This window comes from Bombus terrestris, chromosome 10 (genome assembly GCF_910591885.1).
Source record: "Bombus terrestris chromosome 10, iyBomTerr1.2, whole genome shotgun sequence".
NCBI classification, from domain to species: Eukaryota; Metazoa; Arthropoda; class Insecta; order Hymenoptera; family Apidae; genus Bombus; species Bombus terrestris.
In genome coordinates this window covers 13990590-14011219 of record NC_063278.1, presented here as the reverse complement: position 1 = coordinate 14011219, position 20630 = coordinate 13990590, and the positions used below count along the sequence as shown (strand labels likewise).

The window sequence follows — 20630 nt, the reverse complement described above, 5'->3', positions numbered from 1 at the left end:
CAGCGATAGCTGAATAATATTAATGAACTTACGCTAAACACCTTTCTCGTCGATGTTGCATCGATTAAGTAGTAATTTGATAATGTTAAAAGATACCGATATAACAGTGAAGAATTTCTCACGAAATGGTAGTACTATTTCTCATGAAATAGTAGGATATTAATAAATAGACAATAAGTATCGACAATACGTCATAGGCATGTGTATACGACTGAGAAAAGTCATTTTTTAAGTTGAATACGTGTATGTATAATAACATTTGGTACTCCTCGTAATACTTCTCATTAATTTCTTAATACGCATCACAGATATGTCGTTGTTTATAGAAAACAAAAACATACAAGTAATAGTGTAAACTCAACTTATTCCCATTAACCTCTAATGTAGGCAACTCGAGATACCATAGTTTCGAAATATATTCAATCAATCCAATTTTAGATTTTAAGCTTTCACGATGGTTCACGATGCACGTCGTGCCTCTCGCTTTACAGAGTCGATCGCGTTATCCCTTGGAAAAGCGAACCATAATATTCGCAAAACGTCAACACGAAACTGCGACAGATAACGCGGTTAATCCCTGAAAAGCCAAAAGACGATCGGATCTGTTCGTGTTACAGAACTGCAAGTAATCGACTGGACATCGTTATAAAAAATGCTTACGTACGCGTGCACGCGTGAAACGAGGAAGAAAATGCGTGTTCGCTTTTGTAAGTCACTTGCTTCGCTACTATCGAACAAAAGGATAATTTCAACTCTGTAAGATCTATTTTCCTAAATTATGTATCTGTATATAGTTTAGGCTGTTGGCAGAACATTGAAATCGATTCAAGACACTTCATACATCGATTGATAAATTTTGTCTACGTGGATTTCGATATTTTTCTTGTAAATCATTAATCGCGCTAAGGTTAGTCAGCGTCAACGCTCATCGCTGTTTGATTACGCGGGCGATCGAACAGGAATAAACGCGTTGAAACAAATTCGATTTCAAGTTCTGTCGCTTATTCTCCGCGAATTTAATATTACGGAGATCATTTTTTACATTCGGCGCTCAACAACGTTAATGAAGGTATATCGTATAATTATATAACATTGCTAGCTACGATATAGTAAACACGATACAACATGGGAATCGGTAATCACAAAAATATAATTAACATACCGAAGCACCGCCGTGTGCAACCTCGAGGCTGAACTATAATCGTAACACCAACAATTTTTATTTAACAATTACGACGAACTCTTATGCAAAGTTATACAATAAACATTAAACAGGCAATTGTGCGTACCATGTGATACAATGTTACAAGTGCTAATGCGTTAGTTTCTTTTCCTCAATCAGCGAACATTAACGTTCGATCGTTTGAACGGTGTCAATCTAGTTCAAAAGTAGTATAAAAAGAAAATTTAAATCTTTTTCAAATTTTTATGGCTTTAAAATACATAGTTTGCTGCAACAGTAATTAAATAAAAAACAAAATTAGTTTTACTACAACCATAAATTTATAAAAGAACGAACATCATGAACAATACATTTATTAGTTGATATAATCTACTTGACATGATTTACTTAAAGTTCGGTACATTTAGCGCGTGGTAATGTTTTCGCATAAAAAATTCATCCAACTTTTCATGATGTTAAAAGTTTAGAAAAAAATAAACTTTTGTCAAACATTTACAAGAAATGTAAAGTTTGTCCGTTCCAGAAATGTTTTTCGTTGAACACATTTAGAGAATCCAGATTTCATGAGAACGCAGACTAAAAGTCTTTGAATATTTCCTATTCGACATTCCATCACTTCAAAAAACCTAAAATAGTTGTCATTATATTTTATTTCCGTTAACAAAATATTTAGTACGTATGAAAGCAATGAAAACTTTTATGATACTACTAAAGCCTAATATTAAACTCTTGTTTCCAGAAAATAAATAAGATATTTTACGTTTATAGTAAACCTTTAAAAATCATCGTTACAATAGTATATAATAATGCAGTGATTAATTACTTTTAGACGTTTCAGAGATATCTAGTTTAATTTGCCGACTTCTTACTTTTATTCCAAGAGTCGACATATCCTTCAATCAACAAATTTATATTAATACAAAAACACATACACACCTTAAAAATATACATATAACATGGAATTCTTGCGATTATAGCTACTAATTAAAAACGTTAACTACATTTATTTTTCTATTTAAACTTCTTACGGAGTCTCCGTGTCTGCCTTTTTCTTGCGTTGAGATAATCGTAACTGGTCTGTGACCAACTATTTTAACGTGTTTATTAGTCATAGAACCTCAACTAGTTATAACGTTGAAACAGGATTAAGAATTTTATCAAAATAAATTATTTTTCAAATGTATCGTTTGGCACTAGGAAGTAAAGTTCCAAAGTATAAAGCGAAAATAATAACAGAAATTTTGTTACTATATCTGTTTCTTTTTATTTTTGAATTCTTAATCCAGTCTCGATTGAATCTTGAATGCCGAGATTGTTTTTATATATATGCCCATAATATATGGTATACATATATATAAAAGAACCTCAATCGCATCACAAACATCAGCTGAACGAAAGCATGCTTTTATTTAACTATGTGGAATGTGCTGCTAGATTTCTAATCAACTACTAATACACAGAATCTTAACATTATCGAGTAAGATATTTCATACGTCCTTAAAACATAGCTAAAGGAATTTGCAGTTTCGTATTTAATCAATTTCATAATTAATAAAACTGCGAGCACCGCAGGACTACAATAAACCACTCATAGATCCGTTGTAGAACTTCAGCACATCGTGTACAAAATTTTTCAAGATTTACATGATATTTTCGTAATTAAAACGTAAAGCTCTCTTGGTCGATAAATGTTAAACTTCTTCATATGTCTTCGCATATAATTATAATCGCAGTCTGAAATAAAACTTTCAGAAAATACACGGACAATAGATATGTGGCCAAGTGTGGTCATTACGAACGTACATGATGTACTTTGGTAATTATTTTTTTTAATACCTTGCTGCTTTGTACTTGGATCACAGCACTATAATGTGCAGCGAAACTGATGAGGTTTGTGACTTTTTGAGCTTTTCCTTTGTAACTATCGTGAAACTTAAGCGGAACTTACAAATTTTACATTAAATACTACAACGACACATAGGTACGCAGTGTTGGAAACTTAGAAAATGATGTAATACCAAAGAAACACGGTAAGAAACTTTCTACGACGCTGAAGTAACAGCGTAATATGTGAAGTAACAGTTCGTTTTATATATCAAATTTCATTAATAACACGACATTGATAATTAAATACACAAGATTTACGAAAGTATGTTTACAACGTGTATGGTAATCGAGATTTTACTTTTCTATGTAAACTCTTTCCAAGAAATACTTTGTACGTAAAACCTACACACAAAAAAGAATTAAATAATAGTTTAATTTATAAAAAAATAAGAAGGAACATCTTTCTTTCGTTTTTTCCTTACTAACAATAATATTTGTGACTTGAATGTATATAAAGAAGTGAAACGACGCCCGATCAATAAGCTAATCGTTTGTAGAATCAACTAATGCGTGCTTTTTCATTGTATTTTAACAGTACATTCATCTGTTAACAGACTCCATAACAGATTTTCGTGGCAATTCCTTTAGTCTCGGGCCGTCTCGAATTTAATCGTAGTTTTCAGATTCCTGTTGCACCAGTTTGAACCGGCGCGGGCTTTTCACATACACTGATCCGTGGCCATCTAAGGAGAGGCGGCCTTTTCGTTGAAGATATCTCGTTATATAGCGTGCGACTAATTGTTGCGGTCTTATTTGCCATTCATTCAGGACTTCTTTCGGTGCCAGCACCTACATAGACAATGGTCAAATTTAGCACAAACGATCAATAACAGATCCTAACGCTGAAACTACCAGCGTATGTATATCACGTCGACCAATTCGTAATTTTTCATGGAAATTTTATAAATCTCCAGGTACATTCTAAGTATAAAAATTATGAAAATCTACCTGATCGCCTTTGAATCGATCTAGCAATGTTACGCAGACGACAGCAGACTTAATGCCCGCCAGATGTGTGAGTGCTCCAAACGATAGACTCTCCATCTCTATATTCACTACGCCAGCTTTGTGCAACTTGTTTAAGTAATCCATCTTATCGTTTTCCGTGAATTCACAGAATGCACCGTCCATGCGCCCCTGTCCTTCGTAGAAGTCGTCGGTACACATAGTTTTACCGATTACGGTGTCATAAGGATCGTCACGGTGTGCTAGAGCCTTTAGATCGCGAGCTAGTTGTCGGTCTAACTTGGCAGGCCTCCTCACCATTTTGCCGAGCACAGGCTAAAAACAAAAATAAAAACGAGCAATCAGAGATGGACGCGACTTTATTAAAAAAATAGATTTCCTACTCGTTTGAACCATCTACGATCAAGGAACTTTTAATGTAATCGTTAATGAAATTAGTTGCTATTTTGCTGTCAGTTGTTAATTAGTCGTTGATGGAACTATAGGTTATTTTTTACAGCCATCTATTTTTTGGAAAAGATTGGAAGTTTGAACAACGCGTTTCACCCAAGACACGGCGAGTCATTCACTTGATCGAAGCGTGAGGATTGCAGAGCTAAGAACAGGGAAAAAGAAAGCAAGAACTATCGGAATGGCCATATGCCGGATTCCACAAGAACTTCTTACCACTTCCAAGTACGACTTCAGCATTCCATCGACTGCTTCCTCGGAAATTACCACGGTACCGCCTTCAAGGCCGATCCCACCACAAGTACCAATCCTGAAGAATATCGGATCCTTCACCTTCGCGTGGTACATCAGCTTGATCATTTCGTGAAGTAAAATTCCAACCGACGGCATGCCCATTCCATGCTAAACAGAAAATTTTCTATATTCCTCCCATCCACGATATTTTTTTCTCTTATATTTATGTTCGTATTTTTAAGAATTGTCGATGCCACCATGGCATTACTCAGAGTTGCAACAATTTATGGCAGGTACTTAGACCGCGTATGGTCGGCGATATTCCATTGATTTTCGTTGATTTTTTTATTTTAGCGACAGGGAGATTTTAATACGACGCGATTAAGGACGACTGTACGATGTTTTGTAGCATCTGATGGAGCAAATTTCTGTGTGCTCCCTAGATCCTCTTTTAGACGGTCTTCTAAATTTAAAACGCTGAAAAGAATGAAAAAGTTCTGAACTTTGCCGTCCAGTCATCGTAACGCGATAAAGTAGCGCAACTTCTTTTCGCACCACTTGCGAGGATGAACTTCTCTATGGCTACGCAACTTCTTTTGTGTTTCTCGCGTCGTTTGACGTGTTGTCGCGTCACACGGATGATTTGCACAAAGCGTCGATAAAAAATAGTTTGCTCCACCAGCCGAGTAACTGGTGCATGGAGAAACCCATGGGAGAAGAGAAGCGTGTATGATTATCGTGGAAAACTCGACTAGACGTTCTCCCTTCTACTGGAATCTCGATGTTGCTTTATGCTCGAACGTGTGACTTGTTGCTGACCAATGATTCCTATTACGACTTACGCACATGTCGTATCTAGTTTGGAATCGTTAGCTTTGAAATTTCTAACCAGTCGTTTTTTATTCGTGTCAATAATTAGAAAGCTTTCCTGAGAAAAGCACACTTAAGATAAAGCTGTGAACCGAGTAAACTACGTTGATGTTTTAGTTGTAATTTTTTAATATTATGTACGTTTGTATCGATAATTGTAATCAGTCTTAGAGAATTTTCTTCTTTTTCTTATTTACAAGATGAATAAAAATTTCATAACAATTTAACCATTTGACTAGGATGTATAATACTCAGGCAACTATTATTTGGCAAAGGCTCTTTTTCAGCAAACTCCTTACAGACTTTCGAAAGAGTGAGTTAATTAAGGAGTCAATTAGCTTAGCTACGATCTCGGAATTATCACGCTCTGACGTTTACTTTGTTTTAACAAGTAAGGATACTTTTATGTTTTAAGGAAAACTTTGATATGAAGTCAAAACGAGAAATCAGACATATTAAAATCTTCTTTGTTCTGTTAAGGATAACAGAAAGCACAATTAGCTTGAGAGTAACTGAAATAACGTACCCGGATAAAGCTTATAAAGTTCACAAAGTATCAAATTTAATTATAAATTATTGCAGTGTTCTTTCTTATTTTACGTTAAACAGGAAAGAGGCTTGTTCTCTTCAAGCAATTTATTTCAAAATTAAAACTATCCGATTTCGATTAATTCGCTTTTAAAGCATCGTTGAAACCAGAAACTGTTATCGCAATTATGCAAAGCTTATGCCTCGTTTATAATTAGAATGTGATTTAAAGCTAAAACTGTACACTTTCTCTAATATAAAACCTGAGAAGAAATGGCTCCTTTGAAGAAAGTAATTGGATGGAGCAGATAAAACGAAGTAAAAAATTTTGTATCGATTATTATCGAAGATATATATCTAATTAAGCAGAAATACTGCTTATGAATTTATTTAAACACGTACAATTAAGGATTAAGAGGAATCGTGGTAATCCAGAAAAGTAAAAAGAGTAGCATCGTAGATGCGTTACAATAACTGAGGTCATTGGGATAAGAAATTTAATTAATGAAATATTTCTTTATATTACCAAGATCATAGAAAAAATATTTTGTTTTATCTCGTTTATAACATGTCGATGAAGAAGACCATCTCTTTTCAACGATACATACATATATACATACACATCAATCGTGTAACATCTGAATATATTAACATCAGACAATTAAATTGAAATAAAATATTCTGCATTATTCTCAGAATAATTTTGAACACATCACTAGTTAAATTATTAATTGTGCAACTATATTAATATCGTAAACTTAAGCAAAAGCACAGAATTCTGTACTATTTGGAAAATAATTTTGAATACTTTTATGTACTTCATTTAATTTTGTTATGTCCCAATTACCTTTTGAAAAGTTATTTAATTTATATTTTCCACAAAGTGAGATATATTCCAGGTAATTTAAAATCAGGCGATTCTAGCATTTATCTCGCGATAAATGTTGCTATTTACTGCATCAATTGGATAAATTTGTTCGAAAGTAGCTATCTTCCAGCCTATAGAAAATAATCTTCAACATTCGTTGCTCAACGTTCTCTCATTATTACACAAACTGGTCGTATGCATATTCTATCTAATCTTGGAAATACAATTCTGATTAAATCGAATCCAAGTTAACCGCGAGCAAATACGGTGAAGGCATATTTCATTCAGTTTCAATAAGCTTTTCAATTTCACCTACGTCCTGTTCTGCCCTCGAGAGAGGCTGAAGCGTTCCAATTTAATTAAATTCGGATCGCACGATTGTGTAAATACCCGATCTTAACAGATCTTAAAAATTCTTGATTTACGTTGTTCACTGTAACACATGATGCAAAGACGAAATTCAAACCTGAAAAAACGTGATTTGAAGTAAGAACAAAAAATAACGTACGATAAAGCGTGACGTATTTCCAGCGATTTGCTATCTTCATTAATTATTCATAAATTACTTGTAAGCGAATATTTGCTTCGCCTAATAAATATTATAACAAATATTCTACCTTGGATATTTTATGTATCTGTTATTATGTATATGTATTATTTTATAATGTATATTAATGCATATTTGCAACTTAAAATTCCCCACAAATACATGAAAATCCGTAGTCTCGTGAATATGAAAAATTTAACGTAATTCAACGTAAATTCAAAATAAACGTAATGTCAAGTATACTCACGCTAATAGAAAGGACTGGTCCGACTTTATACATAGAGTAACGATATGAATACTGGCTAATATCAAGAAGTGTGGTGCCTGCCGGAAGTTTGTGACCTATTTCCTTCATTATGAAGTGAGCAAAATCTTCCATACGCTTTGGTGTTCCTCCCATGCACACGAACTGTAAACAGAGTTATAGAATTAATTACATAATTGAAGAACGCTTGTGGAAAACATTGCAAGAGGCAGGAGACAAGCTTTTCAGAAGGAAAAGAAATCTTCTGCATTAACACGATCCAATTTCACGAAGAAGAAAAGTGTATCTGTAGAAAAGCCTGTATGAGCCACTTCTTAGTTGTAAAGAAACCTCGATGTTCCATTATAAAAGTAAAAAGGCCATTAACCAATGTCTATTAGCAGCTATATTATTTTCAATAGAGGTGAAGCTGTTACCCTATCTTTCAGCGTTGTTAATAATTATTTAGAAAGGGAAATTGCACTGAAATTATTTAAAAAATAAAATTTAAGTTAAATACTACGGCATTCTCATTGGTACGTCAATTTTGCCACTTACAGTGCTTTCTACGAACATTCTTTAATCGCATCTATCTAGTTTAATATTTTAAGTACGTTATCCACAGATAAATCTCTTGGAGTGGTTCCAATTCTCTCCGTCCATTTATCTAAACTGTATTTATTGGAACATAGTTAATGCCCGTTTAACTGAATCCACTAATCCAAATGAATCCATTAATTTGAATATTAATTCATATTATTCGAATGGGAAGTGATATCAATGAACTTTGATTATGTCTGCTTCCTATCAAGTTCAAATAAATGGAATTCTATTGTACTGTATTTTGTTCTATAGCCGTGAGGTATGGAGAAATATTTCCCTCTTATAGTGTCCCACAATAATGCTCTTTCTCGTGTTATATTCAATTAAAATTATATAGCATTTCTGATTATTTAACATACTCTGTTCCACGATGCTTTCATCTGACCTTCAGGCTATGTGTAGTCAGTTCTAGAGAGTTTTATTTTTAATGAAAGAGACTTCGGTGCTTCACGTAGATTATGGACTTCAAATATCCTATACAAACGTTCATTTTATACCATAAATTTTAACACGTTAACGTATCAGGTATTACAAGTAACAAAAATTAATTTTTTAACGATTAATTTACTTTGTTCAGTTTTGCAGCAAATTAACAAGCACCGAAATACTTTCGTGAGTCACTGTACGCCTGTATCGCGCAATTGCCACATCCGGTACAGGTGCAAGAGTTGGAAAGGACAGGTACTTTAAGAAAGATGATGGAAAATATTTTTCCATGCGTAGCTCACAAGCTGCCATAGGTGTAGCTGGCAGACGTAGCTCGCAAAAATCTAAAAGAATTACATTTTATTATTATGGAGAAAAATAAATAATTTTCAATCAAATATACAAATATAATTATAACGAATATAATCAAATATATAAAACAGAATGGAGCATCGAAGAGTTAAAAAATGATTTCCAACGTCGAATTACTTGAATAAAACCAACGGACCACGTTCCTCCGATGCTGTTTGTAATTTGCAACAGTGGAATTGCTCTTTTCTCTAAATGGAACATAGAATTCGACAGTGTACAACAGTTGCCGAGCAACGTACGAAATAATACCTCGAGGATTACCGCCGCTGTCTGTGTAGCCGAAGCACGCGCATGGAAGTTTCGCCTATTGTTCTATTTAGGTCACGAAACATTGTACTTTCTTTTAATGGCACATCCTTCGATGAATGTGAATACGTTGTGTAAACGCGGCTTCACTGATAGCGTAAAAGTGATCGCGATAAAAAGAATGCGTGCTCGTGGCTTGTACGAACTGCGAACGTTAAATGGCGTAATAATATACGCGACGTAAATGTTGCGGCCATAGCTTAAACGTGATTCATTTGAAAGCTACTAGAGGAAAGCTCGAAAAGAAATTCAACGTTTATTTAAACGGCGATAATCTCTTAATCTCTAAACAGAGACAAATCTCTTTGGGTTCTCTCACAAATAACGAGTTCTTCAGTGACCTGTTAACACATCACGAGTCACCTCTTAACCAGAAATATTTGGGATTGTGAAATAACAGATTAGGAGAAATAAGTTAATTTCGTCATTCACGTTCATTCTTCTAACCATTAACATCATATGACTTATTTTTTCGGTAGAAAACATTCGCAAATAAAGAAATTCTTACGTCCAAGAAATTGAGATTTGATGGACGAGTTAATTTGCTTTTGATTTTAATAATAATTAAAAAATTCTCTATCTCTTATGTTTTGCTTCATTTACCTTAAAAATTAACTATTACAGAATATGGATTATCAAGAAAATCGATGAACGAAACGGTCGACAGAAAATTTGTATCCCTTGCAAAGAAATTTGGACAAAAGAAGAGTAGAAATCGAAGTCTGAAAGAAATCCTTAGTTTCTTACTTAAAAATTACTCTTCTCGTTAACGCTAGGTTTAAGAACATTTCGATTGCGTCAAATTAACGCGTATACCACGTAGAAAACTTTGAAGAAAATGAATTTCGACATATGTTTGTCTCGTTAAATGGCCAAAATTCAGTACAAATGTTAGAAGAAAAATGTGAAAGGCTCGTATAATTTCCCTCGTGAAATTCGAAATGCGTCAGATCGACGCGTATCCGTAGAGACAGGTACACCACATAGAAAACTTTAAAATTAGAAAACTTTGAAGAAAATGAATTTCGGCATACATTTGTCTCGTTAAATGGCCAAAATTCAGTACAAATGTTAGAAGAAAAATGTGAAAGGCTCGTGTAATTTCCCTCGTGAAATTCGAAATGCGTCAGATTGACACGTAAATCGATATTTATTAATATCAATATTTACAATGCAGCTCAAAAGAACGGATAATCTTTTCTTCAATGAAAAATTATTGTCTGATTATCTAAACAGCGAATGCCATGATCAGCTGTGTACGAGTGTCATATTTAATTTACATTCGCTAGAACTAAAACCGATCTAAAATTGATTTGTCTGTGGATTAATGTAGAATTCTGTGATTTTAGCTGCAGTAAGCAGGTGGGACTAATAATTATTAATTATGCTCTGTCCTATATACGAAATGTACATACATAAGTATGTTACAACTACATGCTAAAAGTACACTATTGCCATTTATTGCATCATTCTAATATTACACATATCACTGTTTATGTCTATCAATATTAGGGAAATATACCAGGTACTTGAAATCAGACAGATGCGAGTAAGGTTTTCATCATTTCCAAGTTAAAACTCTAATCCTAGCAACGGAACGATTAAAAACGTTTAAAAATTTCTTAGATACAAATTTTCAAACTTAGCCTTCTTCGTTTCTTTTATGTAAAATACAGTGATTACGAAAAGTATTGGCACATACCCATTTTCCAACGAAACGTTTTTCATTGGAATTTCTACAGAATTTCATTCTGGTATTTTTGAATGTTTAGGGTCACTCGGAAATAGTGGCACTAAATGATGTGAAATTTAGTACACCTAGTCTTAATTAGTTAGTATGTAAATACTAAAATAAATACGATAGTGTGCCAAAATATTTTGTGGCCAATGTAAACATATGGTAAGTATATCTATTACGAGCCACGACTCTTGGCTCTCTTTATTATTGCTAACAAGTTCACCTGATAAGACAAGTATGATAAAAACCTGGTGCTCGGTTACATGATGTAATTGTTTTTTGATCGTAATAGCAATGCGAAATAAAAATCAATAGATTAACTGCAACTGCGTAAGCTCGAACAATACGTATATACAATACGTGACAGAAACAATAGACGACAAGATGACAAGTGTCTGCCGCAGAAGCATTTGCCATTTATGAAACTGAATTATTTCTGAAAATCCAAGCAAACAAAAAGTTAGAATAACTTGCGAAAGGGCACGCAGAAGACATTGATGAAAATTATATGAAATAAATTTTAAACGAACCTGTTTAAATTTGTTTCTAGAAACGGATGTAAAATAGTGATTCATAATAATTTATAATAATGTTTTACAAATATTGCTTTATACATATTTATTGCTATCATAATTGTTTTGCTGCACTTGCACGTTGTACGTACCTTGTTTCCCAATTTCATCGTAAATATATTTTTTGGTAAAATTTTACAATTACAATGTTTTTCATTATCATTTTCATATCTTGCGATAAATATAAATTTAATTAACTCTGTTTGCTTCATCCTTAATATAACGAATATAATTAATATCTAACGTTAACATTCACTGAAAATTACAAAATTCATCGTGGATAAGATAGTCCGATAATTAACGATCGATGGAGCAGAAATTTATAAATAGATAATAGAGATAGTAATACATCGACAATACCGTGTACAACACACATATTGTAGTTTCGAACGTTATGCTAAATTTACACTTGGAAATACACATTGTAGCACTTCTACATACATAGCTGATTGTTATCGGTAGTATTCCATGTTAATCCACTATCAGAAATTAGTCATACTTCATCTGTGAAGATTCAACTGATAGAGATTACTATACTGCACACAGAACCCAAACATAAACATTGCAATTAGCCAAGAAAGATTTCGCACAAGTATAGAGAAAGGAATTGGTGAGATTAATTGAGTTCGCAAACATATTCGAGGCTGTATGTGGTACGAGAATCGAAATATGTTTTAAATAAAGTAATAAAAAAGGTTTTTGAGGTCGTTGTGACACAATAAAACTACTTCTTTGCGAGAGAAATAAGCCTCGATGTATTTATAGATAAGTTCAATATGTTTTAGAAAGCACCGATGTTCTGGCATTGTTTCAACTATATGCGTCAGGAGTTTAAAGGTGCACTGACATTAAAGTACGTTTCTGGGAATAGCGTGCGTAATACGTAATTAGTATGTAACGATCTTTGAGGCAATTAATAACGTAACATTTTTTTAAGTTACGCGACAATATGCGAAAAATTACTTGTGCACATCTTTTATAGGAATTATGGAAACTTTTTCGTAGAAATCAAAATAGAGCACGAATATAAAAACTTCACGTAACGAGTTTTGGGAAATTTCTCGCGTTTATTTTTCATTAGAAAAATTGTTACGCAAGGGACATCCACTATTACATGGTAAAGCACTTAAAGGAAGAAAGACAGAAAGAACACAGTTAATGGAGTGCTAACTAAAATTTTGTTTCTACAAATGTAGTTCATATAAAATAAATTCTACTGTATATAAAAAAAACTTTTTTTCTAAAAGAAAAACGTTCTATTATATTACATTATACGTTCTATGGTAACTTAAACGTTCTATTATATTACAGAGCCCTTCTTATAAAAAGAGAAGTCTCACTATACGTCAAAGAGTTTTCTACAAGAAAAGGAGATCTACTATACATAAAACAAAGGTCTTTTTGCAAAAAAAAAAAGGAGTGCCACTAAAGATAAAAGTTCTTTCCACAGAAAAAGGAGCTCTACTACTTTGATTTACCTTAACGTCGCCAAACATTTCAACGAGATCGTGGGAGCCGCTACCCAGAGCAAGATGATACAGTATATCCTGATCCATGAGCTCGATGTTTGGATTTCGAAGTCGCACAGATCCATCTGTATATCTAAAAAAATGCGAAACGCGAACAGCGTGTTAAAAACATATAGAACTTTATGCGTCGTATATCAAAATTTTTATTTATTTGAGTCTTGTAAATAGAAATGTATTTTTGTCGTCTGCAAAATATGTACCTTCGTTACTGTTTACCGAGTTAATCGATTGATTGTTTACGAGTACACCAACATGTTCTATATAACTATACTGTCTTTTATTCGCAAGACAATTACGTATTTGTTTATTTATACTATAATGGAATAAGTTCTGTCTATTATACTATGCATTAATTACGTATTATTATAATATAGTATCAATAAACAAATACGTTTTTCTTCAGAATAAACGATTGATTTAATATGGCTTCATAAATAAAAGTCAAGCGGAGTTAAGTCAGGAGAGCGTGGTGGCCAAGCTATTGTTCCAGCACGACCAATCCAGCCTTGGTAATGTTGGTTTAAAAAATCTCTCACATGACGACTAAAATGTGGCGACGCACCGTCTTGTTGAAAAATTAAACTTCCTCTAGTTCTCAGCGATACATTTTCTAATAATTCCGGTAGTTTGTTTTGTAAGAAATCGAAATATGCTGCTGACGTTACATTTCCTTCGAAAAAATATGGCCCAATCGAGACAACGATCTACAGTGAGATCTATTATAACGAGACGTGATAAAGTGCACGCGTACCGAGCGAAAATTCAAAGTCGATTTTCTCGAAAACAAAGCCTCAAACGAAACATTTTTATTCTATATTTTCGACTTCTTTTTTCGCGTAGAATCACCCCCTTTCCGCTTGTACCACCACCAACCACCCTGTATAATTCGGTTCTGCAATGTTACACAATATTATTATAATTGTATTATTTGCTATACTATATCTATTAATCCACTGGGGAAGGTATAATTTTATGATATTAACGTTAGTTATTATGCATCGTAAAAAAAGCTTATCCATTGAAAAATAAATTATTGATAAATAGAATTGATGTTGTTCTATCATTTTATACAATAGGATAAATAATTTAAAATACTGAATCGATTATAGCTGGTAAAAGCAGCGAAAATAAAATTCCATCGATTTTCTTTTTTTAAATACATTCAACATAATCCTGCCAGCTTCTCTTTGCAACTAGAATATCCACCCTCACATCCCCTGACAATGAGGGCGAAGAGGAAACCGATGACTGCGTGTGGCAGAATTTTATTCAGTTCTCATGATATGAAACGCGTTATGTCAATTTGTGCATGAGCAGTACAAAAACGAGTACGATGATTGTACGTTGCAAAAACGACAAGGAATGTTTTATTATCATTAAACGAGTCAATTCAACGAGTATTTATGATATACGAGAACAATTGATATTTTGATAATTATAAGACATCTACACTTCCTATGTTTCATAATCCTATGACGGATTCCTATGACGGTTCCATATTCCTATGACGCATAAATGAATTTAATAATCATAATTCATAGATGAACTTTGAACATAGATGAACTAACTTATTTATATTATCTCGTCAACGTCATAAAGGAGGATACTTGCACAATTTATGCGTAGTCTTCTAAAAAAAAAGGAAATATCCACTACCATATTTATCTTCATAGGCATTAAAATCTGAAGAACTTTCTTCAGTTACATCAGAACTTACAATATTTTTAAGATAATGTAAAATCATGTACGTACGTGTATTGAAACAGGCCACAAGAGCTTTGAATCAGGTTCTCTGGAACTTTAAAAAACTCGAAGAACTGTTTCAGAAGATGAGTCGTATGCAAGCAAAATCCGATAAGTAACTTACATACTTCTTTTAAGGCAAAGCTTCGCAAACTTCTATGCGCCGGAACCCAGTTCCGAGACCGGTAATTTTTCGCGACCTACTCGAAGATTAGCCAAAACTTAATTGTGCCGAGAATTGATTGATAAGCGATTTAAAATTAACTTGATACGGATCTACGAGCCGAGAGAAACTAGACAGAAATAAGGATTCTCATCTTTCTGGTTTTTAACTGAATAGAATTTGAACTGTTCGTTCGACGACTAGCGATGAATACAACTCTCCTAACGAATCTGTAATAGTAGAATATTTAACGCGACCCGCACTTCAGAAATCTATGTTCTAGAGTACCATATAAAGTAGAACTGAAAATACACCATACACCAGATACACGACGATTTCATCTTTTATTTGAGAAGAAAGAATCTCGAAGCAAGAATAAAAATCAGCTTCCATTATATATATATATTTATGTCATGTACTTGACTGGATGAAGTTTTAATTTATACATTCATTTCAATGTACAATTCTTATATGTTTATTTTAGACCTTTAACATTTTCATATGTTATACTGCGATGCGTATATTAAATCTTGTGTTACGAATATAAGGTAACAATGCTGATTAATACAAGAACGTACAAACCTCCTTAAAACAATCATAGCGTCATTCAGTGCGATTATCAACAGCATTGTTCTACGAGATACTGTCTGCAAGCGATAATAAATGAACCTTTGAGATATCTAACATTCTATTCTCCAAAGTAACTTAAGCTTCTTTTTCATTCTCAGATTGTTCGTCTAAGTGTGTGTGTGTTCATAATCTTTGTTGAAGATTGAAATTATAAATAACATATTATACACACTCTTCATGTATATTATTTAATCCTAAAAATTACAATGAAATTTAAATATTATCAAACATGTAGCTTTATTTTTTTGGTATAATTTGCTTCTTAGTTAATGTATATTAAATTAAATTAAGTATAAGAGAAATGTTTATTGTGAAAAATTTGCTAACATAAGATGTGCTCATAGTTTTACATTAATGCTTGTTCAATGTTTTATTTCAATTAAGCTAACATGCAAATATGCTAAATATGCAAATTGTCCCATTTTAATTTTTAGAAACTGAAATATTATACATTTAATCCCAAAACAATATTCTTAATATTTTATGTAATTTTATACTGAGGGTAGTTTTAATGAGCCATTTATATCGTTTACAGCATTGATCAAATATAGTTGGTTCCTACTTATGGATCGCCATTTAATTGAACACACATTTGATAACATCCATAAGTTAAAATGTTATATAGTAAATATTCAATACAACAAATACCACGACAACAAAGTTCGTCAGAATTATATAAATATGTATGGTAAAACAATGTCATACTTGTTTGTATGCAACAAACATGTTTGTATTTGTATATATATTTGTATAACATATATATAGTTGAAAAAAATTTACATAAATACAAATTATACCACTCAAAATGGGACTTTTAAATTTTTAATTTCTACAATTTGTGTTAAAACATTAAGCATCTTTAGAAATAATAAATTTATTATGTAATGTTACATAATAAACTTTTTCGGATGCTTAATAAAGAAATTGCAAGATATTATTCATTCCTATCAACATAACAGTTCATTTTTCTAATAATATCTGACTTTTTGTGCGTCTTTTGATTAAGCCACTTATGTGGATAGAAGCAACAAGTAAGTATGTTGTCAATCAATTATCGAAAAAATAGCAAACAAATTGATCATCCAAAGAAATAAAAGCTTCTATTCTCATATTTACTTGTTGCTTTTCTTACAAGACTCCTCTTGACTGTCTATTATTCTTCCTCTATCTCTTCATTATCTAATTCTAATTCTGTCTCATCTTCCGTATCATCAATTACTACTCCATTATTAAGCTTCACCTCCCTCTCTTGTTCAGCTGAATTTGACTTTACATATTGCATGACTAAAAAATATATCTCTGTTTCTCTGTCATTAAGATGTATGTTATATTTTGTTTCAATCATTAGCCTTACTTTTTTAAGAGTCATGGTACGATAATCTGCATCCTTAAGGATATTAATAATTTCTTCATAAAGCACTTGATGTGAAATACTAGGTGTGATGGTCTGTGTTATGAGTTTTGTTGCAGTTCCTGAATATGTAGAGACTTCTATTGCATACCCAATTTGACTACCGCTATAATAGGTGTTGTTTTCATACTACTGGTTCTGTCTTCTTTTGGACTCTTCTTTGAGTAGTTTTATTTTCAGTGCTTCAAAGGATGGAAATTTTTCCTCAGTTTGAATAGCAATCCTGAAATCTTCTTAGCTGTTTGGAATATTACATAATAACAAAATTGTTCTAATGTTATCATGGATGTATTCATGCATTTCTCTCAATTTATCAATAAGTCAGAAAAGTTTCTTATATGACTATTTATATTCCCATCTTCTTGCATCTTATAGTTAATTAACTGTTTTATTAGCATTGTCTTGTAAGCGGGATAAGTTAAGCAATATATTTCATTTAATTTATCCCATACCTCCTTTGATATGTTGTAATCATTTACTTGCATTAATGCTTCAGGACTTATTGCTAATATACAGAGATTTCTGATCTTGCCTTTCTATCTGCTACATCCCATTCTGTAGTATTCTCTGTAGTTTGAATCTTTTTACCAGAAACATATTACTATGTGTTGTTTTTTATTAACAACGTTTGAATCTGAGCTCTCCACTTATGAAAATTTTCCTTAGTCAGCGGCTCTATATTTCCTGACGCGCAATTCATCGTTCTGTTGTCACTTTACGCTATATACACGTGGTTAAAACGATTACTGATGTAGATATTTTCTAAATCTTATATTTATATTTTTCTTATGTTTTTCTTCGCACACGATAGAAGAGTCAACTGTATAGACAATTCTATAAAGTCAATTCTATAAACGATAATACTTTTTCAATAAGAAACTATGGACGGACTAAGAAAATGCCGGTCAGAACCGGAAGGAAGAGGAATCGTCCAAATGAACATATCGATTAGAATCGGATGGCACGTAAATCAAATTTGACAATGACCCCTTGACAGGATTAGAGCTTCCTTCTTAGGTTCCTTCTTAATCCTATACTATACAATTTATTCATTGTGTTAATATCTATGTTTCAGATTTATCTTATTTATACGATAATAAAATAATAATATATGATAAAATAACTAGCTCGTTTGTAAAATATCTCTTGTTCCAAGTATCTTTCATAAAGTATACTCCATTTAGGCGAAGCTACATATAAACATAAAATATTATTTTTAAATTTTTAATAAATTTTAATTTTTCGTAACCCGGTTTTAAATTTTATTGTTCCCTCTTTCGTCATATATTATAACATGAACTTTTGAATATATATCGACCCGGTTGTATATTTATTGATAATACTAAATAAAAGATAATCCAACTAATACATAAAAGAACTTGTTCATCCTGTCAGTTGCGAGTTTATCGTTCATATTAACACGAAAATAAAAAAGATATAATTGTAGTATTTATCCTTACAGTTTAAATTAATTGCATTTCATTTATGATTATAGAGATCCATTCATAATTTCTTTGGAAATACTGCATCAGTTAAATGAAAGTATCGAAAAATAGGAACTACATACTCCTTACGCAATTTCTTATCGTTATTAAAATACTTCAAATCATATACGAAAGAATAAGAGACGCTCGAAACTAGCCTTCGCTTTCAAATAGAAGAATTTAATTAAAGACGTCACCGAAAATCAATATAATCCTTACAGAGCTATCGATTTTCAATTATTACTATGCAATGAACGAATACCGATCGGAATACGGATTTTCTACGGATTTCCATCTATGTGACTTGTAGAATTAAATTATAAACGGTATAGATGAAATATCTCATATAAATGAATGAAAAAACTGTTGAAAAATATTAAATCAATTTTAGTAAAATGTATATATTTAATATATTTAATTGCTAAAATTCGTTTATGGGTCAAAACTGAAACCAATTTTTTATTTAACATTTTGTTCATATCGGGTAAATTGAAATATAATTAAATTCAAATAGATAAAGGATTAACGAAAGGTAAAACTATGTATACAAGAATTTTACCTCGTATAATTTAACCGATATGTATTGATTTGTACTGACGTTAATTCTACAGACAAAAGTAAAGCCAACGCATAATAGAATTTAATTTTGTTGAGGTTTTCAGGCTCGAATTCAATTATGGTATATGAGGATGCATCTATTATTTATTAAAATATAAAGTGATACACTATGAAACATAGATAGGGTAGGGATTTAATCAAGTCAATCAATATTGGATATGTAACATATTACAATATTGAATTGCACCAATTTGAATGTCTTTGATACCTTAACGATTATGTACTTACGCGACTGATACATAAGTGATAGCAGTGTAAGTTGTAATTATCTATCTGTAGATTTATATTTTGCGACTCTTTCCTGTTGATTCCCTTAACTATATTCTGCATAATTAGAATTCCGTTTACGCGCTGAGATTATTAGCTTCGCGTTTGATTGCAATAAATACATTAATTAAGTATAACTTTGAAGGATATAATTAATTTTGATGACGTTGGTATCGTCGTAAATTTTCTAAAATTATATTATGACACATGTTACTTGTGATATCGGATATTCTATTGTCAAGAGTAATTTGATAAGCTTCATTTCGATTCTCATATTGTATATAAAGCGCACTTCCATTCGTAATATTTTTTGAAATTTTAAATAATTTCCAATTTCATAAGAGTTATTACAGATTCAATATTAGATTGCAAGTAATATGAAATCGCTGTATCATATAATTCCTCCATATATGAAACTACGAGACATTAAATTTATGTCCAAGCGAATGTGAATTTCTTTCAACTGATTCCACTTAACTCAGCTTGGATATACTATACTATGGAGATACTATAAATATACATGTTTCCTTACATTTTTTACTAAACTTATTCTACTTATATCATATACTATAATTTTAATTATTTATTAACACGTAAAATTTGTTCTCGAATAGCAACATTGATATTTGAGCGAACATAAATATTTTGAGTTTGAATTGGATCTTCTTGAATTGAAGTACTGAATGCAAGCTAAAAATACGATCTAACTTTCTATGTAATTGATACCAGTTTCACGCTTATTTATTATGAGTAAAATATCGTAAAGTTGCCAGTCTCGTATTTAGGAAACATTTTTCATTACAATTTCATAGTTCAACGTACGTTGATGCATGTAAAGTGTAATTACAAAACGCTGTATTTATAAACCTTGTAAATACATAATCATTACGATAAGTATTAGCGTTTAAAATTTCGTAATTTCTGATTTTTTACAATAGTAACCTTGTAACATAACAAAGCGCGAAGACTAGATAATATTCATGTAAACACG

General features: G+C 32.0%; 1 protein-coding gene across 2 annotated transcripts in view; it reads right to left on the bottom strand.

Annotated features, from left to right (window-relative positions):
- Window positions 1-1196: 1196 nt before the first annotated feature.
- Window positions 1197-20630, bottom strand: part of LOC100646810 (uridine phosphorylase 1) — a 46431-nt gene continuing 26997 nt past the window's right edge. For both annotated transcript variants that reach the window (XM_048409150.1, XM_003402564.4), the window contains exons 2-6: window positions 13273-13396; window positions 7781-7942; window positions 4703-4888; window positions 4019-4351; window positions 1197-3859 (exon numbers count right to left, since the gene is read on the bottom strand). In XM_048409150.1, the coding sequence (XP_048265107.1) occupies window positions 3677-3859; window positions 4019-4351; window positions 4703-4888; window positions 7781-7942; window positions 13273-13396 (988 nt within the window). In that variant the 3' untranslated portion in view covers window positions 1197-3676. The remainder of the gene's footprint in view (window positions 3860-4018; window positions 4352-4702; window positions 4889-7780; window positions 7943-13272; window positions 13397-20630) is intronic.